Here is a 25,246-nt window from a genome sequence, read left to right as displayed (position 1 = left end):
GGACAATCACGGGTGGTAACCATATCTATGTGATGTTATAACAAAGTGATGTAGTCAAATTTTATCGCTAGAGGAAAAAATTCAACAATCATTACATTATATGTCAAGTTTAAAGTTTATGAAAAAAATAATTTTTTTAAAGGTTTTTATTAGATGTTAATATCTTTTTTATTCTCCCTCCGACCTTAAAAATAGACCAATGTTATTTAAGGAAATATTTCTTTCTGTGGGTCCCATTCTCCACTGATAATACTCTCATCACTGTATCTTTCTATCTTTACTTCACCAAACTCCCTCCGTCTCACTACACAAGTGAAGCGTTTCTTTTTGGCCATTGTTTTGCGAAAATGATAGAGTCGTATATACATTATTCTCTTACTTACTTTATTTTCTAACAATTCTAACTATTTATTACTATTATTTTTGCAATACAACGTCTGGGACAGAGGGAGTATTAAAACCCATGTTATTTCAAATATCTGTTTTTTTAGAGACGGGGGAGTATATAGCATTATTCACCGTTTGAGTCACATTTTCTTTGCAAATTAGAACTGGCTATCGTCTACGTAGCTCTCTATCTATGCCTCTCTCACAGCTTATTCCTCTGTAATTATCTTTCTATATCTCTCCCACAGCTTATTGTCTATGGCTTCATTATCGCTTCCCTGACATCACAAATTCGTGATGTCTCAGAAGTGAGCATCACAAACCGATAAGTTAAACAATTCTATTGATCCATAAAAAACATCACTTGATTAAAAGAATACTATAAACAATATATTACACGTAGGTGACAAAAAATCTCCTATCGTTGAATAATTAAGAACAATCAAAATTTCATAGTTTTGTTAACTAATTTTCAAAGTTGGACAAACCAGAACTTAAACGAAAATTTGTGACAATTCGTATTTGTAAAAATCGAATATTTGGAAAGAAAAAGCATGCCGCAAAGCCAAAACTATTTAAGAGCTTCATTATAGAGCTGACATCTACACAGCAAAAACTGGGAAATTCCCTACAAAATCTCTTCTCAATAGTGGGCTCAAGTGACAAAATTCCAGCTAAAACACTTGAATCAAGAAAAAAACTAAATGAGAAGAAAACTTATTGACATGGAAAATTTTTCAGATGGAAATTATTTCCACTTGGGTGTTAAGTTTCTAAAATGTAGCCCTCAAAACTGTGCAATCTATGCATGTTTATCGTGTCACCGTGTGCCTTGGTGCAACCTCGGGAACCATAGTCAGCTGTAGTCAGCAGCGCAAAAAAACAAGGAAATGCCTCTATTTGGTCAAGATGTAGCATATTGACGGTTTAGCATGTACTTTACGACTTCATAAAAGGAAACCACAATCCCAACAGAAGGACCAGCACGGCCAACACGGGGTCCAACACCAGCGAACAAGCCCTTCATCCTTCCATCCCTGTGAATATTACAAGTACATTAAATCTCTTCCCATTGAAAAATGTAATAACATTAAGACTAAAAAGTGTCAACAGGCATGCAATAGATGGATTAAGTTGCGCATATATGAGATTTTCAGAACTGAAACCTCTCGGTTGCTTGCAGTCTAAAGGAGTAGAGATCTCAACAACAGTAGGCATGTAACTCAGATGGGTATGCGGGTTCGATTGGGAGCATACCATGGTGTTGGACTTCTCATCTTCTAAGTTTAAGGATATGTCATATATGGAGATAAAAGGTTCAAAAATCAGGATACGGGCTCTATGCTAAGAGAAAAGCCAGGAACTATGAACTAATGCTTTTGTGTCTAAATGACAAGTCATTTCTAAACTAAACAAAATGATAAATCTAATAGATATAAGCATCCCACATGTTTTCAATGGTTTATAGCTAAAATTATAGGTGGGCTTAATACCTCCAAATTTCTACGAGAGTGTGCCTTGTCGTCATTCTCAGTGCCCTGGTTGGATCTTGCTGCAAAATGAGAAAACAAACAAGCTAAACAACTACTACTTGAAACAATGAACATATTCACCGGTGTAATCTAACACAGCTTTCTATAGCATTGCATTTGATTTATATGAATACCTCAATTTGCCTACGGGTCTTTGCAACATCAAGTGGACATGTAGCAGCAGCAGCAAGGGTCCCAGCAACAAAACCAGCAGAAAAGTTTGACGCAAAGATGCTGACAGCACTTGCTTCATCTCCAATTACACCTAGAAGCCGCCTTCTCACCTATAATACGTTATTGTTTGGTAAAAGCTCATTACAGGCCCATAAGGGTTAGGATTTCATTGCATAAGTAGTATGATTCTATCCTTAGAGAGCACGGATGATGAAACTTACTGGCTCGAGGGTTGACCAGCAGATTGCGGAGAAAGGCACATCACGAGCAAGCTGAGCACCCATGCCAGTCCACAAGAAACGGTAGTTTTGCACTGACCAGAAAAAAGTCACCATCGAACAAAAATGTGAGATAATGGCTGACAAGTGCATAAGAGAGATTCCCTTTTTGAGTTGAACAACAATAGCACAAAATTTTTGAGCTTCCCACCTTACAAAACATGGAAAGAATTATATATCCAATTACCAACATAGATTAGAGTTATCATAGATTAAAAAAAAAAGTAAAAAAATATGACATACGCAAGGTTGTATATTTAGCACTACACTAGAAGGCCTTGAAAGTACCCAAAAAAACTTTGATCTACACAGAAGGCCTTAATGTTAGCACAGATTAACCTTTCAGGTTTCATGGAAGGATAAATTTCATGACCGGTAGAATAAAAACATCGACTTACAACTGTTATTGAAGCTGCTTGTACTTTTGACCTGGGAGATGAGATCAACTAATGTCTTAAATACACCTGGAGGTCTTTGGTCAACATGGAGATGCTTAAATGCCTGATCATCAAGAGATTATTAAGATAGTTAAAAACACGGATACAAAACTGCAAACAGAAAACTAATAAAGATGCACCTAAAGTAAATCACCTGCATTCGTGTTCTTGCAAGCTCAATAGGATAGCAACTAGCACAAGCTAGGGAGCGTGCCAGAGCACCAGCAACTAAAGGTGCATAAGGAGTTAACCCAGGAGCTTTTTGTGCTGTAAACTCCTCTAACTTGTTGTGAAAAATATCATAGCATGGCAAGTAAATACCAACCTGTTTGAGACATATACAAACCATTGTTCAAGCTGTACATAGAAGAGTTTGATTCCGAAAAACCACATCGATAACTTGGTAAGCAGATGTCACATATGTTAGCAGTGATTAGTCAAAACTTACAGTTGGAATAGCAAGTGCTAAGCCAGCATTAGTTCCTCTCCAAAGTGCAGATAATCCTTCCTGCATAGGATATGAAAACAAATGATCAAGCCTCAGTTATCAATATCATTCGTGAGTTTTAACTTCAACGTGAGTAAGCATGCATGCTCATGCAAATGTATCGGATGCCCAATAGTCTATAATTAATAGGAAAGCCAATGACACAATCTGTTCGTCTCCAAACTTTTATATAATCAATTTCAGAGAAAGACTCAGCACACATAAGATGAGCTATGTATAGGAAATGTATGTCGGTATCTCTTATTTTTAACTGTCAACAACTAACCTGCCTAACAATTTTGTAGAAAACATCCACTGTCCCCTTATAATGGAAACAATCAGGTGGACAAATTGATACTGTCCCGTGAACACCAGCTCGTGCGCACGATGGAGAGCACCTCAGATCAGCAAACATCTAACAACAAATTGCATAGGAAAGTCAAAGTTTAATCACTGGAGATGAGGCAAAAAGTTTAGACCTGTTACTATATTCAACACTAAAGTTAAGACATAGCAACCATAAATTTTACAATAATGCTGCATATAAATCACTAAATCTTAAGCCACTCTAGAATATACATTCCTATACAACAGTCAGCAAACATAACTATAGGTTCACGATTACAACTCTACTTGAGCAACATAAACTAAAGGTTGCTGACTTGCAGTGAATCTGTGATTAAAATGGGTGCTACATCACAGTCGTAGTCCTTCTGTTTTTTAAGTCTTGCAACACATAAAACTATTGCTAAAGAAATCCACTAATCGTACAACCTGAGGCTCTCTACTCCAGGTGGCTGATTCAGATGAAAAATTACTACCTATATTAGCAGGCAAATCAAATGAATTGAAAATGATAAAAGAAGACACCTTACATACCGTATGTGGGCCAAAATACGTCATGCGAGTGGTAAGATTACTTAATGGATGGGAATAGGCGACTCCAGCAGCTTGTGCCTGCAATCTTGTCTGATAGAATATACAAAATGGAAAAATAATCAGATGGAAAGGAATAAGTAAATAGTAGTAATACAGTATAATATACATACAAACACAGCTCCCTTTACAACTAGGAAAATACATAACTGAAACCAAATTTCAAAAGCCAAACAATTTCCTTTTTTTGCAGGAGAGGGATCGGGTTGTATTCAAAAAGTCTATTAGACAGTTCAACTAGTTCCATTAACTATCTAATCGTTTGTTTTTTTGTTTTTTTCTGACTTGGCTAGGTAGGATAGCCAAGCCACCCCCCCTTTCTACATGTTATGAAACCAACCCAGGCAAAATCCATGGCAACAAATCAATTCAATGAAGACCACAACTACAAGTCTAGCAACAACATATAATAAACTAAGTCACATGATCACAACATAAAACTCAGGTATTGTGTCTAAGAAATTGACCTTGACTAAACAGATCAATAGCAAAAAAAAAACACTAAACATATCAAATTCACCTTAGCCACATCAAGTGGGTTGACCAGAATGGCGGACAGAAATGCTGCACCAGCCGCGGAGAAAGCGCGCTCCGAAAACCCCAAGTTTCTACCCGCAGACACATCCCCATTGCTGCTCGGGGTGTTTTTGGATGCCTCAACTCTATCAATTATGACCATTCCTCCTGACATCAGCGACACGTCCTTGTTAAATTCAGGAATCCTTGAGGACTGCTCAGCCGTCCATGGCTCCAGCTCTTTTGTCATCCTCTCCTCTCTACTGCGATAAAACACGCATGGCCATTTAGTTCTAGAAAAAAGGGGAACTAACTAAACCCTAAAAACCTTGATGATTCGAATGGAACAATAACAAAACGTAAATCAAAGAGAATGTGCGGGCATAACAGATCAATTTTCATTCGCATTGAAGCCCTAAATTCTAAGACCAGTAATAACAATGATAAACATAAAATTGGGAGTCAATTCTGACAGAGCAAAACATCCTTCCATGAAACAATTCATAACAATCGAAACACATTAGAAAAGGAGTATATAGACCTTTGCGATTTGGATGGGCTTGAATTCGACGGTATTACGTGAATTTCCGTATTGGATTCTTCACCAAAAGTTCTTCCTCCTCTTTGATTTTTCTTGCGCAGCAAGGAATTGGCGTGGATTGGTTCCGAGTTGTTTGGAGAGAGATTGGGCGCAGCAGCGAGCCCCACACCGCTGTGAGAGAGAGAGAGAGAGAGAGAGAGAGAGAGAGAAAGGGCGAATGAGAATTTAGAAGCCTCTCGATATTGAGGGTGTGGCTTTCACTGGGAGAGACATGGTTGATGACGTGGCGCGGCTTCTATCACGGCGCCGTTCACATTTGGGAATCTTCGCGCCTTTCTATTTCTATTTTTATTTTATTTGACGAGTTATTAATTAACAAAATAGTCGAAAAATGAAATCTAAGTCATTAATATGTGGGAGATAATTTTCTGTGTAGTAGGAAAGGCTCGAGAATTTCGCCATCCACCCTTTATTTGTGGGTGGGATGGAATCCTAATTTCCTATACAACGAAATAAATTTTATTAAGTTGGAGATAAGGTAATTAAAATTACAGTAATGATAAACATACATATATATAATAAATGGAGTATTACTCAATTATTACATATTTAGATATTAATATGTTGAAAATTGATTTATAAATGGAGTATTACTCTATTATTACATATTTAGATATTAATATGTTGAATTGATTTATAAATGGAGTATTACTCAATTAGTACATATTTTGTGATCATTTAGGTAAAATTAAAATTTTAAATTAAGTTTCTACAAATTTAAGAAAAAAAATGGAATATGTTATACAAAATTATGTGAAAAATGGTCATAATTCTTCGTATTATTTCTTTGTTATTGTTATAGAATAATAGTATAACTAATAAAAAATTAGTAATTTATAATTTAACTTAATTACATTTAGATTCAGGGGTGTTATGTAGATGTGCAATCTAAATACATGGTGCCTATTGCAATATCAATTTGATGTACTAATATTTATCTTTATCTAATTAATGATATTTATGTGATTATATTATTATAATAGACAATGCTCTTAAAATTTGTTAAGTGATGATAGTAAGTGTTTTAGAGCTTTGTCAATTGTATCCTCTGTTACAACTCACTTCCTTATACTACTCTTTATTAGTAGTACTGTACTACTTAAAAGAGAAATTGGACATTTTAGGTATTTAACATTTAAAATAAATTTATAGTTATTTACTAATTTGATGTATTACATAGTTACCCTTCTATGATTATTAAGGAAATAATAAATTTTCTATAATCAATATATAGACATTTAGGAAATAGATTTATTATATCTTTGAAATCAATTGTTTAGATTAACGTAACATCCATTTATATGTTTGCATAATTTCTTCTTCCAGGAATGATGATATTTCATTTGTCTACGGTGTCCCAAATGTCTTGGCTCGAGCTTTTTCGGTCAAAACTCATCTCTGGTTGTCCAATGAAAAATAAATATTAATTTTTTTTAATTGTTGTGTGTAACTCGACAATTGATATTAATTAATAAATTATAGATTACTTAACTATAGACATGATTTATGGCCTTTATATATATCTCTAAATGCGATTTTTGAAAATTAAAATTTAATTACAATTAATGGATATATTGTACAAAATATATGATGTCATATATTTTGCCATTTCAGATGATGAACAGGAATAACTGAAACAAATTTTATAATAAAATTACAATATTTAATTAAAATATAAAAGATAAGTTTTAAATTAAGAAAAATGAATCAAAGTTACCTTCTATACAACTTTTTTTTTTCCAAATACAATTTGATTATAAATACGTACCAATTTTTGGAATAGTAATGAAGTCTATGATTTTTTATTGCATAATTTCCTGAGGATGAATAGGAATGAATTAATAATTGATTTTATAATATTTTACCATATTTGATTTCACAATATTAGACTACACAATATTTTATAGTAATTAATTTTCGAATAATGAACTTGACTATATATATATAAGTAATAAAACGACTAAATGTGTATATAAGTAATAAAATGAATAAATGTGTATAATTAATTTCGTCAAATGAAAATATGAAATAAATATAGTCATTCGTATTCAATTATTTTATTATTAAATCATCTTTAAAATTCTAAACTATAAAAACGACTGCATATTAATTTCTTCGTTATCCAATGGAATAATAATAGCCATCCACATTAAATTTTATTTTTTATTACTAAATAATTATTATAATTCTTAGTTGTAATAATGACTAATGCATACAATTAATTATTTAGTGTTATCATCTAACGATCCAAGTATTTTATTATTAATTCATCTTTGAAATTCTAAGTTATAAAAATGACTGCATGTGCATACACTTAATTTCTAAACGTTATCATCGAATGGAATATTAGTAGTCGTGCAATTAAAGTTATATTACAAAATAATTTTGAAAATTCTAAGTTACAAAAAGTCAAAAATGCATGGATGTATAAATAATTTCTTAGTGTCATCCAATGAAGTAAACATTCCAATTATTTTATTACGTAAATTCATCTTTGTAATTCTAAGTTATAAAAATGTTTCCAATTAGTTTTTATTAGTAAATAATTCATAAAATTTTAAGTTATAAAAACGAGTGCATGTGTATATATTTAATTTCTAAATGTTATCATCTAATGAAATATTAGTAGTAGTATTCAATCCAATTATCTTTTAGTAATAAATAATTCTTACAATATGAAGTTATAAAACGACTAGATGCATATGTAATTAAATTTCTTAATGCTATTATCCAATGAAATAATTATAATAGTTACTCACATACAATTAAATTTTTATTACTAAATAATTAATATTCCAATTATAAAAAATTGAGTACAGGCATATAAAATTAACTTTTTAATGTTATAATCCAATGAAATAGTAATAATAGTCATTCACATCTAAGGTTGGCAATTTTTTATACGACACGGATCCGCACGAAGTTAACACGACATGAACACGCACGTTGAAGATTTGGGTTCTTATAGGGTCGACCCAATAAGAACCCGAAGATAACGGGTTGGGGTGGGGCCGGGTGGGGTCGGGTCGGGTTTGGGCCGGGTTAGTGTTATACGTTAAGAAAAAAATAATTACTTTTTATAAATTAAAAATTCTTAAACTTTAATTTTAGTTATTTTTGTTGATTGAAAAATATTATACATTAATTTTAATTAATTAAAAAATATTATACTTATATTTTAATTAATTAAAATATTCTATACTTTAATTTTATTAATTAAAAAATATATTAGTTAATTTTTGTATGAATTTTAAGAAAATATTAGGCTTAGATTTTATCAAAAATTATTTTATTAATTAGTTAATTTTATTAGTTAGAGTTATTATTACTATACTTTAATTTTATTATTTTGATTAAGAAAATAATTATTTATTTTATAATTTTTTATTTTATCGTGTAATATCATGTTAAATCGTATAATAACATCATGTTTTAGTCGTTATCGTGTCGTGTAAAACTAACGAACAATAATTAACAGAGGGTTGACTTTTTTGGGTAACACGATAACGACCCAACCCGCACGATTTGACAGCCCTATTCACATCTAATTAACTTTTTGTTGCTAAATAATTATTAAAATTTCATAAAAACGACTATATGCATATATATAGTGCTATCATCCAACGAAATATGCAATAATAGTATTCATTCTAATCCAATTATTTTTTATTAATTCATCTTTAAGATTCCATGTTATAAAAACAACTGCATGTGCATATACTTAATTTCCAAACGTTATCATCCAATTGAATATTAGAAGTCATTCACATCCAATTGTTTTTCATTGCTAAATAATTCTTATAATTCTAAGTTATAAAAACAACTGTATAAACTTAATTTCTAACGTTATCATCCAATGGAATAATAATAGTCATTTACATCTAATTAATTTTTTTATTTAATCATTCTTGAAATTCTAAGTTATAAAAACGACTATATTCCTATAATTATTATCTTCAGTTTATCATCCAATGAAATAATAATAATAATAATAATAGTTATTTAGATCTAATTAATAATAATAATAATAATAATAATAATAATAGTTATTCACTTTCAATTTCTTAATTTCTTAATGTTATCATCCAAACAAATACCTTCTTATATCATCTCGTTTTTGTGAACCTTCGCGTACTATCTCATTTTGTGAATCTAAAAAAATAATCTTATATTTTTTTATGTTTATCGCACTTCTAAATACATTATTAAACTGATTTGTTTATGACATGCATAAAACACAATTTGAAATTTGAAAATTAGATTAGCTCGATTTGAAATTTCCCCAAAATAATGGAATGGTTTGTATTGCGCCAGAATTTAATTGTACTATATCCAATCAATGTAATTTGACAAGAATTTAATTATACATTACGCAATCAATGTAAGTAGAGAGTGATATGACTTTACATATATAATAAAAAGGATAATGTAGTAATGAAATAATAGTTGATAAGAAAACCGGTTTACATAAAAACCGGTTCAAAATTGAAGGGCATTTTGTTTATACAATTTTTGTTAATTTATCTTTACCCATAAATTAATCATAAATACCATATATGATGAAGTTGGCGGTTACAAACTGATAAAAATAACAATGAGATCACTAATGACTAATATAGCAATTGAGCTTGGGCCTTCTATCATGAACTTCAAACAATGAACTATGGGATTGCACTTATATTTTTATTCAAATCAAATATAGTATTGCATTTGATAGCAATGTTGAATGGGAATTTTACAATAAATTTAAAAAATAGGGAGCAATCCCCATCCTCCAATGCATTACGTATATTCCACCAATTCATTGTTATTCAAAAGTGAAAACGCACTTCTAGTTCTAGATATAATTAGATATGCTCACGATTCTGAAATCGGAATTGTCGGTTTCGGTTTGGAAATTGCAAAATCGGAATCAAATCGCGAGGGTGTTTTACGGTTACGATTATGGTTCCAAACCATTGAATTTAGTTTCAAATCGGCGATTATTCGACGATTTTTTTACGTTATTTCACGGTTCCAAGCCGCCAATTTACGACGGTTTTTTATGGTTCCAACTCGGTTTCACGTTTTGCCGCGGTTCCAGTTTGGAACCGTCCGGAAACGGTGGTTCCAAATATTGGAACCTGAACCGGCCCACAGTTCCTAAAGCAGTGGCGGATCCAGGATTGATAAACGGATGGGGCGAAATATATATTAGTAGGTTGGTTTAGGACGAAAATGACAATTTTTTTCGATTCCCGGGACGACCTTGGGGCAAACGGAGGGAGCGGATATGGTAATTTTACGCCCGGATAAGAAGAAATTAGTACCGTCCCTCTTTCCCCCCCCCGATCCGCCACTTGTCCTAAGGTGATGATTTCGGTTCCATTTAAATATCATGTTTTCAATTCAGAATCGTAGACGCCTATTAGAGCATCCGCAATGGTGCATAGGCCAGCCATTCTCTCCTCTGCCACGTCAGCAACACTAAAAAAACCACATGCCACGTCAGATTTAGGCCAGCCATAGGCCAGCCGTAATAAAAACAATTCAAAATATACTACATTTACGGAATTAAAATTACGATTAAAATACGGAATTAAATTTAGACACGTGTACGGGAAAATTCATTAATTGCATTTTAAAAAGTTACATAGATAAAAAAAAAAAGTACATGCATAATAAAGAAAAAAACTATCGTCAGTGCAGTCTCTCCGTGCCCACAACTCTTCAATTATATCCTTTCGGAGTCGAATATGAGCATCCACTGGCGCATAGCCGGCAAATTCCTTGAGTCGGCCGGCTTCATCGAGGGGTACCCCACGTCGTACACTAGGGGTGGCCGTCCCGTGGCTTGGACCGGCTTCATTGTCACCGACCCAACTAGTCCAGCTTGTACGCCTTCGTCTTCGACGATCATGTTGTGCAGATAATGCAAAGCGTACATTATCTCGGAAACGCATCCGACATCCCACAAACGCGCTTGGGCCCTTGATTGCCGCCCATCGAGACTGGAGCACACCAAATACGCGCTCCACGCCCTTGCGCGCCGACTCCCGTCGTTGCGCAAAGTAGGCCTTCTTTTCATCGCTTGTTTGTCGGATCGTCTTCACAAAGACCGGCCACCGAGGGTATATCCCATCCGCCAAGTAGTAGCCCATATCATGCCGGTTGCCGTTGGCCACGAATGAGACGGCCGGACCGACGCCCGGCACTTCTCGTTGAAGAGGGGAGACGAGTTCCCAGGACGCTTGAGGTCCGTTACTCGACCCGCCTACCCCAAAATACGCATGCCGATCCACACAGTAATCGCCCACGGCCTCGAGGATTATCGTGGGGTTCTTTGACTTGTAGCCGGTCGTGTAGGCCCCCTTCCAGGCAGTCGGACAGTTCTTCCACTCCCAATGCATACAGGTCCTATGCTGCTTAACATCCCGGGAACCCATGCTTCTCCCCGTGCATCCGCATCAAATTCCCGACAATCTTCGGGAGTAGGGCTTCAAGGTACCGCTCACCGAAATGCCGATCACGCCCTCACACGTAACTCCTTCAGACATTTCGTGGTAACGACGACTCACCGATGTGGAGGTACTCATCCCACATGTCTCCCGGCGACGCCTCCGTAGCCAACCGCCCGACGGCTTACAGTGCACTTTTTGGATGTGGGTGTGGCTCGAACCCGCAAACCGCACGTGCCCGAAGCGGAAACACATATATCGACGCTCCAATGCCCTAACGATGCGCATAAATAAACTCCCGCATTCCGAAACGCCGCGAACATGTTGGCGGAAACCACGGTACTCGCAGTAGTCCTCGTGACAGCCCGGGAGCGATGCGCAGCCTACGTGATCCCGATCAATCACCGCTCGGGTGGTGGACAACTCGTGGAGGGCGAGGTATCGCCTGCTGTTCCACCATACGCATGTACCGCTCCATCCCGCGGTTCATGTAGGCCTCCATAGCCTCGTTCATCCTCCGTTCGTACTCCTCAGGATCCCCACCACTACCGCTACCGCTACCACCCGCGTGATCCATCGCTCGATGATGCTCTTGAACAGAAAGTTAGAGAGAGAGAAAACTCGTTAAAACAAGTGGTGCAAATGAAAATGAAACGAAAATCGCGTTTATATATGATTTTAAAAAAAAAAAAAAATCGAAAATCAGCTGGCCGATCGGGCCTCCACAATGGCGGCTAGCCGATCGGCTAGCGCTTTGGCCAGCGAGCGAGCGATCGGCGAGCCCACGCCGATCCGCTCGCAGATTTTGGCAATGGCCGACTGCAATGGTTCGGCTAGCCGATCGGGGCCAGCGCGACGAATCGGCTAGCCGGTCGCTAGCCGACCATTGCGGATGCTCTTACAATTCAATAGTTAACCATCCGAATTATAAACCCCATGGCAGCTCTAGATTTAATTAGACAAATAATTAGCTAAACCGCATCTCCTCCTTTTTGCCGCGGATATCTTCCTCTACCAATTCATCATTCTTATTTCTTCACTCCCCCAAATGAAATGGGAAATGGAGGTGGACGAGATCGAAGCCGTGCTCGAGAAAATATTGGATTTGCACGACAAGCTCAGCGACGCCATCCACTTCATCTCCCAAGCTCACTTCCTCAATTCTACAAACAACCGGAGCTCCGATCAGTTTTCCTCCAACCGGAAGAAGAAATCGCGCGATGGCTATCCGGATGACACAACCGGACCGGGCTTTGTATTCGTCAAGGAGTTCCGAGCCGACGACGATGACGCGGCGGTTCTGGAGGCGAAGAGCTTGTAATCTATTCGGACGGCGTTAGAGAATCTCGAAGACCAGCTCGAGTTCTTCCAGGTGAGCGCTGAGATTGTCAATTTGAATTTATTCAGCTGTATTTTTAATGCTCACACACTGAATGAATTGAAATTTAGTGCAGAATTTGGAGTGGATTTGCTGTTAAATGGTTCTGTTTGGTTATCGCTAGGGTTAATTGTGCCGTAGGAGCACCAATTTTGAATGCATTGTCACTTATCTCGAATATCTGTTGAATGTTTTGAAATTTAGTGCAGAATTTGGGGTGGATTTGTTGTTAAATGGCTCTGTTTGATGATCAGTATTGTGCAATAGGAGCCCCAATTTGAATGCTTTGCTAATGCTATGTATCTCGAATTCCGGTTGTGCTAAATTCGGATTATGTTCTTTTCTGACTGGAGTTTGGATGTCGTTTACATCTTCCACCATGAATGTCTCTGTAGGTTTCTGGCAATGCTGCGGTGAGACAATTTTGAACTGAGATTTTGTTGCATTTCATTGTTTGTTTTTGAAATATTCATCATGTTTAAATCATTGAGTTCGATTTCTAATTGAAGTGAATTGGAGTGTTTGTGTACTAAGATGGATGCTGAGAGACTGCATTGCTGTATCTGAAGAAATCACTGAGTTCGATTTCTAATTGAAGTAATTTGAAGTTTTCACTGAGAATTTTTGAGACAGTTTTTCTGTAGCTGAAGAAATTAGTTCTATGGGGTAAAACATATGGTGTTTATGCATGAAATTAGCTCTGTGAATTTTTAGGCTTTAGAAAGTGGTTTGATCTGCATTCCTTAGTGAGCATGTTCGAGGCTGCGAGGGTAAAGGATCGCTGTTTTCCCGTGCTCGATATAGATAGCTCTTTTGCACGATTCTAAAAATTTTGTATGGTTTTGCATTTGATAGTACATTTATTGCATGAAGTTTGTTCTTGCATTGGAAAAATTAATTTGTTCAATTGTTTCTTTATAAAAGAATTTCACTGTTATATTTGTTCTTTAATTGTTTCTTGCGTTGAGATTGCTTTTCTGTAGCTGAAGGCACCAGTTTTATAAGTTGAAACATTTGGCGTTTATGTTTGAAATTAGCTTACAGAGGATTTTCTAGGATTTAGAAAGTGGTTTGATCCGCTTGCCTTAGTGAGCCTGTTCGAGGCTTGAGGATTATGGATCGCTGTTTTCTCTTGCTCGATATAGATAGCTCTTTTGCGTGATCCTAAGAATTTTGTACGGTTTGCATTTGATTTTACATTTGTAAATTGCACTATCTCAGAAAATATTGCATGAAAGTACGTTGTTTATGGAAAAGGAATGCTAAACAAGCCCATCTAACGTCATTTTACAGACCGTACAATCTCAACAGAAGGCAGAGAGAGATGCAGCAATAGCTCGTCTTGAAAAAAGCCGTATCATCCTTGCAATGAGGCTGGCTGACCATCAAGGTAAGAAGCACAAAGTCATTGAAGAAGCACAAGCGTTGGTAGGCTATGCGTGTGATGCTAGCCCCTTTGTTGCATCCGAACATCTATACCCTTCCAATGAAAAGTTTGTGCCAGAGAAAGGGAAAAGGTCAAATGCAGTTGTCGAATTCCTTCTCTCGAGCTATGCTTTTGTTGCGAAGTCCCTCAAACTGGATCAAACGGTAGGGATAGTGGGGAATGCTGCTTTGCTTGCTATAAGCATGCTTGCATTTTTGCATCTAAATCAAATCAGCCACAAGATGCAAGATCCTCCCACAGAAAGAAAGTTTCCTCACTCGCGTGGTGATGGTTTAACACAGTTAGACGTCACATTGGCTAGGGGCTGAGATTTTGGAGATTACTCGGGCCTGGGCAGCCTTTGATTTCTGATAATAATGAAGTGTTTAGTGCTTTGATGAAAAAGAGGAGATCCATAATGCTGTTCATCTCCTCACATTTTGGTAGGTTAGGTAATATGAGTGAGATCCGTTAGCCTTAGCTCAAAACAAAGGGTGTTGCACTTTCATCTTCATATTATCACATCTTGTGCAGAAAGAGGCATTTTAATTTTGTATGGTGGAGATATCAGGGATAGTAATATGCTGTTGTGTCTGAAATGGTGGCTTGTAGATAGTAAAACGATGTCCTATTATATAAATTAAATAATTTGACTTCTTGAATTAGAGTTTATATAAGAAAGAATGAGACGAGTGGGATAAAACGAGAAACAAATTTAGTATAACGTGATGTTGTTTACATTGATGTTCGATGGTGCTATATAAGTGAGTTGTCAAGCTATGTCGATGCTACAATCTTGATTGATTGCAAAATATAAATTAAATAATTTCACTTCTTGAATTAGAGTTTATATAAGGTCATCCACACCGCTATCTCTTATTCATTCCTTAACCATCTTATCCTTTAACTATTTATGGGCCCCACTGTATTTTTCAGCTCATCTCTTAATTAAGGGAGATGGACCTCTGCTGTGTTAAAAATCACAGCAGACGTTGTTGTGGTTAAAACGCACAGCAGAACCCATGAAACGCAACAAAATCTTATAAACTCAATTCTTTATTTAAATTATTGTAGGCGGTGGGCCCATGTACAGCCTTATGTAAAATACATGTACACAGCAGTACAACACTTTATGCGTATATACATTACGTTCCCCTTTTTCTAGTTACTATAATGAAAAATACTCCATTTAATTTTATTTTTGCATATTTCTTTTATTAAATACTAAAATATTATGAAATCAAAATTATATAAATTTGCATATTAAAATACTTACAAATTGTAACTATGATGTAATAAATATAGTAAATTTCATTATAATAGGAGTATGAAATATTATCTTATTTCCTCCGTCTATGATTAATTGAGCCCGTTTAACTTGACACGGGCTTTAACAAATATAGTGAAAAGTGAGTTGAAAAAATATTCTATCTCCATCCCCCAAATATTGTCTCACTTTGATTTGGCACGGGTTTTAAAAAATGTAATGAAAAGTGAATTGAAAACGTTAATGGAATCTGAGTCCTATTTTTATAGTATATTAGTTTTATAATAAAATGTGAATAGAAATGAGTTTGTGGAATATGAGGTCTACTACAAAAAATGGTAAAAAGTGAAACGAGACAAATTTTATGGACGGACGAAAATGGAAAAATGGGGCAAACTTTCAAGATAGAGGGAATAGTAAAAAGTATGAATGTTAATTAATTGTGGACGTACGAAAAAATAAATTGGTGTCAATTAATCGTGGATGAAGGGAGTAACAAATAGGAACATCTCCAAATAAAATTAAAATTTTTATTTGAATCAATATGAAAGAATAAAATATTTATAAAATGAATTATACAAATATTTATCATCATGGTTACAATTTACAAGTATATTAATATACTACTATGTACATATATAATTTAATTTCATGATATTTTTAGTATTTCATATATAAAATAAAAATACAAATATTTATTACAACATAGTTACAATTTATAAGTATTTTAATATGCATATACATAATTTTAATTTCATAATATTTTAGTATTTAAATAAAAGAAATATGCAAAATAAAATTTACGGAGTATTTTGCATTATTACTAGGAAAAGGAGAAAGTAATATGTATACGTATGAAGTGCTGTGTACGCGTATTTTACATAAGGCTGCATATGGATCCTCTGCTGTGTTAAAAATCATAGCAGAGGCTGTTGTGGTTAAAACGCACAGCAAAACCCATGAAACGCAACAAAATCTTATAAATTCAATTCTTTATTTAAAATATTGTAGGCGGTGGGTTTATTTGGGGGACGGAGGTAGAATATTTTTTCAATTCACTTTTCACTATATTTTTAAAGCCCGTGTCAAGTTAAACGGGCTCAATTAGTCATAGACGGAGGAAATAAGATAATATTTCATACTCCTATTATAATGAAATTTACGATATTTATTACATCATAGTTACAATTTGTAAGTATTTTAATATGCAAATTTATATAATTTTGATTTCATAATATTTTAGTATTTAATAAAAGAAATATGCAAAAATAAAATTTATACGAAGTATTTTTCAGGGGAGTGATCAATTGCTAACTCATCCCTTAATTGCTAACTACAACTAATTTAAGACCATAAGATTTTCATTTTTTAATATTAAAAAGATAATAGCAATTATCAAATTTAGGGTTTAGAAATATAATGTCAATACAGTGTATGAAATACATCAACACGAAAACATAATAATGTCAACACAATTTCATATTGACATTTTACAATTGGCCATGTGTAATTTCGTTTTTCATTTTTTAATATTAAAAAGATAATAGCAATTATCAAATTTAGGGTTTAGAAATATAATGTCAATACAGTGTATGAAATACATCAACACGAAAACATAATAATGTCAACACAATTTCATATTGACATTTTTCAAGCATAATATTGACATATTATGTAAGGTGTATTGACATAAATCTGTTCGTCAAAAATACGAAAATTTAAAAAAAAAAATTCAATTTTTTTTCAAATTTTGACGTCGGAACATATGCATGTAGTATATCGTTGGAATCCTTATAAAATTATCTTTAATTTGATATATGTTATATGAATTTAATGTTTTAGGATTTTTTTTAAAAGTTAGTTATAACTAACTTGACATTAATACCCCTATTGATTTTTATTAGAATTAATCCTTATTGACGTTTTTTGTTGATCGTATTGACATTTCGTGATTGATAATCTAGACCTTTAATTTGAATATCTAATGGCTATTATTGAATTGTAGTTAGCAATTAAGCATTGAGTTAGCAATATAACACTCCTCGTATTTTTCATTATAGTAACTAGAAAAAGGGGAACGTAATGTATATATGCGTAAAGTGTTGTACTGCTGTGTACATGTATTTTACATAAGGCTGTATATGGGTCCACCGCCTACAATAATTTAAATAAAGAATTGAGTTTATAATAAGGCTGTATATGGGCCCACCGCCTACAATAATTTAAATAAAGAATTGAGTTTATAAGATTTTGTTGCGTTTCATGGGTTCTGTTGTGCGTTTTAAGCACAACATCCTTAACTATTCATTCAATTTCATTTTTTATTTTTAATTTCAACAAATTCAATTAATAAAAACACATTTCATTAAATAAAATAAAAATTACAATTTAAAGGCTTAAAAAATAAAAAAAATACATAATTAAAATCCTAAATAAAATTAAAAATACATAATTAAAATACTCTAAAAATTACTCCACCGGCAAATCATCCCCCGAAGTCAGTGGCGGTGCACCCAAGTTAGATCGAGACCGAATACCAAGTTGAGCTTTCATATGCTCAATTCCGTCCATATGGGCTTCAAACTGAGGATGACTTATTTTTGAAGTGTCAGCCATCGTGGCGAGCAGGTACATGGACATTAGGGTGTTCGAGCCCGTGCCGGAGCCCGAGCCCGCCTGGCTTGATTCGCCGCGGCCCCTCCTCCCTCTCCCCCTCGCTCTAGCCGCCTTCGCCGCCTTGGTCCCTTGCGGCCGACGTCGTGATCCGGAAGCCCCCTGCATCATCGGTTGGCGTGCCCTCTTGTGAGGTGTTGCCTTCTCCGTGTGCTTCTTGCGTTTCGAGCCCGAGCCCGACTGGACACCGCCAACCCACCTTTCAAGGTGGTGGACTTGCGACCAAACATCGACATACTTGAAATCTTTACCGATGTCGTCTTTAAAGACCCACAACGCCGCTCCCAGAATGTCGAGACCACTGGCTCCGCTTTGGTAATTCGCCTCTTCTACCCTGTATATCGCGCAAAATATTTTGACATCTTTGTCGCATCGGTTCCAATGACCGCGGACGATCTTCATGTTGCGGGAAAAGGTCTTCTTCGGCCTTCGTGCGTTGTAAAGTTCGGTGACTTTTTTCCAGAAACACAAGCTGGTTTGTTGATTCCCGACGACAGGGTCGTACGAGACGACGATCCAAGCGTCGTACAGAGCCAACGTCTCCTTTTGGCTGTATGGATGACGGCCACCGTCCCCCACAACCTCGTCGTCGCCCTTTTCCTCCTCGGCGACCTCGGCATTGACGCCGATCCTGGCGGAGCCTCCACCTATCGGCCGGTATTCCAAAGTGCGTTCATCCGGAAAATTCTTCGGAATTTGGGATAATCCCGGCGATTGCCCGTACCTTGGGGGGGGGAGATGGACGATAGTATGCATCCACATCAAAATGTGGTGTTTGGTACGCCGACGGAGTTGTCGAGCCTTGGGTGCCCGGCGACGAACCGGTATCGGTAGTACCCAAAACGTTGTACATGCCCGCCCAATCGCCAAACGAGTTGAAGTCGAACCCGCCGGAGCTACGGCCGCCGGAGTTTCCATCGCCGGACATTTTTTCAAAAATTGGAGAGAAAAAAGACAAGATATTTGAGAGAAGAATAGATTAGTGTAGTTTTTGTGTGTATAATGGAGAATGGAAGAGAAAGGGAGTATTTATAGAATAATAAAAGAAAATTAAAAAAAGTTTAAAAAATTTTATAAAAATTCGACCGTTTGAAAAAAAATTTGAAATTTCAATTTTTTTTAAAAAAAAACAAATTATGACGTCATAATTATGACGCCCACTCGCGGGCCGGCGAGTGGGCGTCACGCTTAGCGCCAGCGCGCGCCACGTGGCATTGGCGCGTGGCGAGACAGCTCGTGGCCGGCCCCTTCCGCGCGCGACGCGCGATGGGAGGTCCCGTCTTGTCGGGACGAGATGCGTTTTGCAACGCGGTCTCGCCGCCGACCCGTCTCGCCGGGACGAGATCGAGCCGGTGGCGAGCCGCGCTGCTGATGCTCTAAGAAAGAATGAGACGAGAGGGATAAAACGAGAAACGAATTTAGTATAATGTGATGTTGTTTGCGTTGATGTTCGATGGTGCTATATAAGTGAGTTGTCAAGCTATGTCGATGCAACAATCTTGATTGATTGCAAAATTCAGATAAAAAAAATTAAAATTTTTTTTTTGCGGTTTGATAATTTACAGACATAATTTAAAGTTGTATGCAAGTAGTAAAATTAAATTTGGCTGATGACCCCACAAACATATAGATTGTTGGGCCGGTAGATAAATTTGGTTATAAGATAAATTAGCATTGGGTTGGGCCAAGACAAGATTTTGCTACTACATTAATTTGATAATTAATATAGATATGTAAAAAAATGTGTGAATCATAGTAGGACTAATATTTTTTGTTGTTGAATTTGATTTGCAAATGTTTATTATTTTATATTGCTTTTGGGGTGTCATATTAGTCTTCATGGCCTAAGCCAAATCCCACTAAACCATCGACATGATGTCCACCAAAAGTTTTATTAATAAGATTATTAGACTATCATTATTTGGCTTTTAGCATCAAATATTAATGTGTGTTTGACCTAAAAAAAAGAGAAAACAACTGCATATTTTAAGGAAAGGAAACCTAAAAGAAAACCTGGAGATCTCGTGCGATTAATAATTTATCAACCTACACATGCAACTGCTTTTTGTTTTCATCATATATCTAACTTATTCAAATATACTACTCCACTTTATGTATTTATATTTGTCTTACATATCAAACATTAGAACAAAACAAAATAACTAAGATAACGTATTGGTACCTATGATGTCATTAGAACAAAATTGAAGCCTTAAACCGAGTTATATAGTCGATAATTTTCTAGAATTTAAATGTGATCGATGTTGTGTCAGTCGGCATATGAAGTACTTACTAGATAAGCGAATTCAATCAAAACTTTAGAGCGATGCCTAAAATCGATGTATCCTCATATTAGACCAAAATAAGAGCAATACAACGTATCTAAATGACAAAAGCAATATAATTCATTTATTTTCAATTATATATAAATATGACAAATGTGCCGTGCTCGTTAGTGGTGGGCAACATGACCCTGAAATTAAGCCTAATTTAAGATTTATGTTTAAACCTAAAGCTTTAATTAAGTCTTGTATTGTAGTTGAGACGAGACTCAGAAGTACCAAGTTGAATCCCACTTTAGATATTGTAAGTGGTAGTAAGGTGGTTGAGCTGCCCAATTATTTTTCATCTAATTATTGACATATAATTCGAACTTCGAAGCTTACTACATTACTACAAAATGCTAGTAGGAGTAGTAATTTATTTTATACTCAATTTCTACTAATGCATTCCACATGCAAATTATTAATGCTTGATGACTCAAAAAGTAAACATAAAAGAGAGAAATCTCAGCAATTAATGGTTAACCATTCTATCTTATTAATAATTTGATGCCGAATTTAATAGAGTTTTCAGTCCCCACGAATTGACGTTCGGGACGTTCGGGACGTTCGGGTCAATCCACCCTTACCAAGCTAATTCTTTTATTCGTATAATATCCTTGAATTTTTGGTATTTTGCGTGAATTATTGGATACAAACCTCTTTTATCACAATAAAACATAGGCAAGTTATTGTCTTTGAATTTTAGATTATCTAGCTAGCTCATACTAAAATAATTTTCTACGTTTGTCCTTGTACACGTAAAAAATTCAAATATAATCCACCATTGTCTACATTAATTAGCGTAAAACTAATAATGTGAGGCTCTTTTCATCACTCACAAACACACCGACTCTTTACAAAATCTCACACCAAAATATGCATTATTTTATACGATTAATGGAGTATATGGCATTACATCCCATAATTCCCATTAATCAATTCTTAATAATTTATTACGTTGTGGACAATGTATTTCTAGTTAAACAATTGAATTACTATGTCTATATATTAATTAATTCTTTTGAATTATATAGATTTCCTTAATCTGTTCTCAAATCCAATTAATCACTCGCATTTACTGATACAATAATCTACGTTACATAATTTTAGCCACTCATAATCCATTTTAATATGGTGAAGATAAAAGAAAAATTATTCATAAAGATTTAAAAAGATAAAGTGCCCTCTTATAATTTGATCTGAATTTCACAAAATTATACTGTACTATATAATTCACAAACTCTGAAAAGAACATGTAAGTATGAAGATAATGCGGTATAATGTATGTTCTAAAATTTTTGAAAATTTAAGAATTTTTTTTAATAAGCTATTAATTTAGATTATATTCATTCCATTTGTGTATGCAATATAACGTCTTATTTTGTCATTTCAGGATTAAAGTCTCTTCTATTTTTATTTTATTTTTTTGTTATTTTTTGCATTTTAAGAATGTGCACATCTGACATCACGCTTTCTTTTCAACCAATAGATCGAGATTCGAGTCACCGCAGATATAAATGATGAGCCATATTTAATCTTCTTGATAAAATAGTTGCAAAGCTTTCATTCTTTTAAGGATTCTCATTATCTTCTTTGAATTCTTTCTTAGTTAGAAAATCAAATAAATTGAATTTAAGAAATTAGGAATCATGTTACTCTTATAGAACAAGACACGATGTCGATATTCTTTTGCAATTCCCAATTCGTGGCCGAGTAACGCATGATTTAAATGTGACTAAATACGTGATATATCCAAATTCCTATTTTTGTAAAGGACTGCATGGTGAAAAATTGAATATTAGGTTGTGTTTCTATAAATGTAAATGAGTGTTGAACACAATTTACTTTTGAAAAAAGAAAAGCAAAAAGAAAAAAAAGAAACCAGCACAATAATAAACTTTAATAAATTTGTGGGTCTTTGTTGTTCTTCTTTATGTGAAATCCAAAACGGGAGTTTTTAAAAAGACACATTGGATAATTCTTCTCTAACTATAAGTTGCTATAGAAAAAGACTCATTTTTAAATATTTTTAATACTTTTGTGATGTCAACTTTGTAGATAATGTGAAATGTGATGCTTGCTCGTTTGTTTGCTTTAATTTTAAATTTTCAGGATGAAAGTTAGACAATTTAGAATTAAGTTGTAGTTATTCTATTTTCAGCCCATTTGGTAGATTTTTGTCCCAAAACTATATATAAACTCGTGAGCCTTATGAATTAATGATTATTAGTAGTATATTATATTTTGTTTTGTTTTGTCACACTAATTACCACGTATCCCAAAGGAAATCAATCATATATATCTAGAAGTATTGGAGCTAGCACGCCCATGGTTAATTGTTTAATTAGAAGAAAATATTCTACATCGATTGGAAAAATAAATTAACGACTTAAAAATGCAAAGAATCATACATGAATCTTGGAGTTTGGCCTCCATTTCCATCGAGCCAAGTGAGATCATAAAACAAACATGAAACAACATAAGTAGTTCAAGCTAAGCTCGACAAAAACCATTTCAATTAATGATTAAATAAAGCTAATTGTGAAAAAATATCTAAAAATCATATATTTTGATAATGTAACGATACATATATAATTATAATTGTGGTAGAAAAGTTGGGGAATAAGAGTCAATGATCATCAAGTCCAAAAACGTTTTATTAATTTATTAAATAGATATCAACAAACCCTAGATTCCCTTATGTGAAAAAAAAACTGAATTAACATTAATTAATTGTTATGTTGTGTTTAGTAGCTATAGCACCTGTTTCATAGACGTTGTCTTTTCATGGTCAAAATACATATCTTATGCTTGTTTCATTCTTCTTAACTTATTGAGTTCGTGAGTTGTATTGAATAAAAATGATTTGTACTTTTGTGGCTATTATATACATCCACAAATACAAAATTCGAGTATTTTTAATGTTGGTCTTTTGAGATGTTTTAAACACTATGTTCAATAGCACTATTCACACGAATTACATTTTTTGGATAAATCACACATGTATCTAACCTATAGGATGACAAAACAAATATACCGAGTTCTAGGTATACGGTATACCCGACCCCAACCCGATACCCACATTTGCGAGTTAGGATACATGATCGGGAAATGAATCAGTTATACGTTTGGATATTAGATATAACAAATTACCCGATTAAGGACAAGATATTCATTACTTTTATTTTCCAACATATTTTCTCGATTAGTTTTTACCAATAATGAAATAAAAACTCGGTTTACGTCCAATAAAGAGTTACAAATAATAACATTGTACCATTTACTTATCATATATAAGTTCGACTAAATTTTATTCTCATGACATATAAGAGGATAATATATCACTACTGTTGTAATTGCATGCATCTCAACAACTATTCTATTTTATTTTAAAATTTGGGAAAAAAAATAGGAAAACAATAATTGAAATCCGAAATCATCTTCTTAAACATAGAATGTCTCGAAAAGACACCTTACATTAATTTTAAAGGATTAAAAAAAAACTGTACTCGTATTAAAATTTTACTCCCTATATTCTCAATAATCAAGAAACATATAGTCGTTACAAGCAAGCGCTCTACATCATTACAAGAAGCGCGTTAACGCCGCACGCTACTACAGAAATACTATGAAGAATTAAACGTGTCAATATGAATCCAATACAAGCAAGAGATGTCGGTCAATTGAGACTATTTCTATCTTCGTTGGGATACTATGATCAAAGGCCCACGTAGGCATATCATCAAATTATTACTGTACTCTCTCCGTCCTTCTATAGCAGTAGAAGTATTTTATTTTCAACACTTATTTTAAAAAAAATAATACTAAATAATTAAAATAAAGAAAAAGTAAAATAAAAGAGAGAATAATATAGAAAAGATTCATATCTATATTATTACCTCTCTTACTTATTTTTTCTCCATTTTAACTATTTATTAGTATCATTTTTTAAAACGAGTGCTCAAAATAAAACGGATCTACTGCATAGGACAGACAGTAGATATCAATTAATACTACTCCATAATATAACCACATCAATGATTTATCAATAGCGGATTCAGTGAATGAAATTCGTGCACGAGATTGATAACAAGAAAAAAATGTTGCATGTAAAAGTATATTTTGGTGTGGACTATATATTTTAAAATATGAGTTAAGAATTTTGAGGTTATAATATCATATGTTATGTTGTGATATATATTTTTTTCCACAACAATTCACACAACATAAAATGTGATAGTATTATACTCCGTATAAATAAACAAGAAAATTTGTATCCTAATAGGGCCTTAAGTCTCTTGTTGTTTGATATAGACTATGATTGACTCATACCAATTTTTTGTAGTCAAAGTTTTTGTTCCTCTATTCTTTATGTGCAATTTCACACTACATT

At 34.3% G+C, this 25,246-nt stretch overlaps 1 protein-coding gene and 1 pseudogene across 3 annotated transcripts; one reads left to right on the top strand and one right to left on the bottom strand.

The window, feature by feature from the left end:
- Window positions 1-949: 949 nt before the first annotated feature.
- LOC125216612 (mitochondrial carrier protein MTM1) lies at window positions 950-5,511 on the bottom strand. 3 transcript variants are annotated; one of them, XM_048118363.1, is made up of 11 exons: window positions 5,289-5,511; window positions 4,752-5,010; window positions 4,166-4,264; window positions 3,582-3,710; window positions 3,257-3,316; window positions 2,963-3,133; window positions 2,770-2,872; window positions 2,315-2,406; window positions 2,054-2,203; window positions 1,881-1,939; window positions 950-1,424 (listed from the first exon to the last, which is right to left on the bottom strand). In XM_048118363.1, the coding sequence occupies exons 2-11, from the start codon at window positions 4,995-4,997 to the stop codon at window positions 1,292-1,294; spliced, it is 1,242 nt and encodes a 413-aa protein (XP_047974320.1). In that variant the 5' UTR covers window positions 4,998-5,010; window positions 5,289-5,511; the 3' UTR covers window positions 950-1,291. The 3 variants fall into 3 exon arrangements, with proteins under 3 accessions (XP_047974320.1, XP_047974322.1, XP_047974321.1); XM_048118365.1 differs by having other exon boundaries at window positions 4,175-4,264; XM_048118364.1 differs by having other exon boundaries at window positions 4,752-5,007; window positions 5,289-5,499.
- A 7,266-nt stretch (window positions 5,512-12,777) lies between these two features.
- LOC125215770 lies at window positions 12,778-15,126 on the top strand (annotated as a pseudogene).
- The last annotated feature ends 10,120 nt before the right edge of the window (window positions 15,127-25,246 follow it).

Source organism: Salvia hispanica, chromosome 3 (assembly GCF_023119035.1).
Source record: "Salvia hispanica cultivar TCC Black 2014 chromosome 3, UniMelb_Shisp_WGS_1.0, whole genome shotgun sequence".
NCBI lineage: Eukaryota > Viridiplantae > Streptophyta > Magnoliopsida > Lamiales > Lamiaceae > Salvia > Salvia hispanica.
The sequence above is the reverse complement of the archived record's forward strand: the minus strand, read 5'-3'. Positions and strand labels throughout refer to the sequence as shown.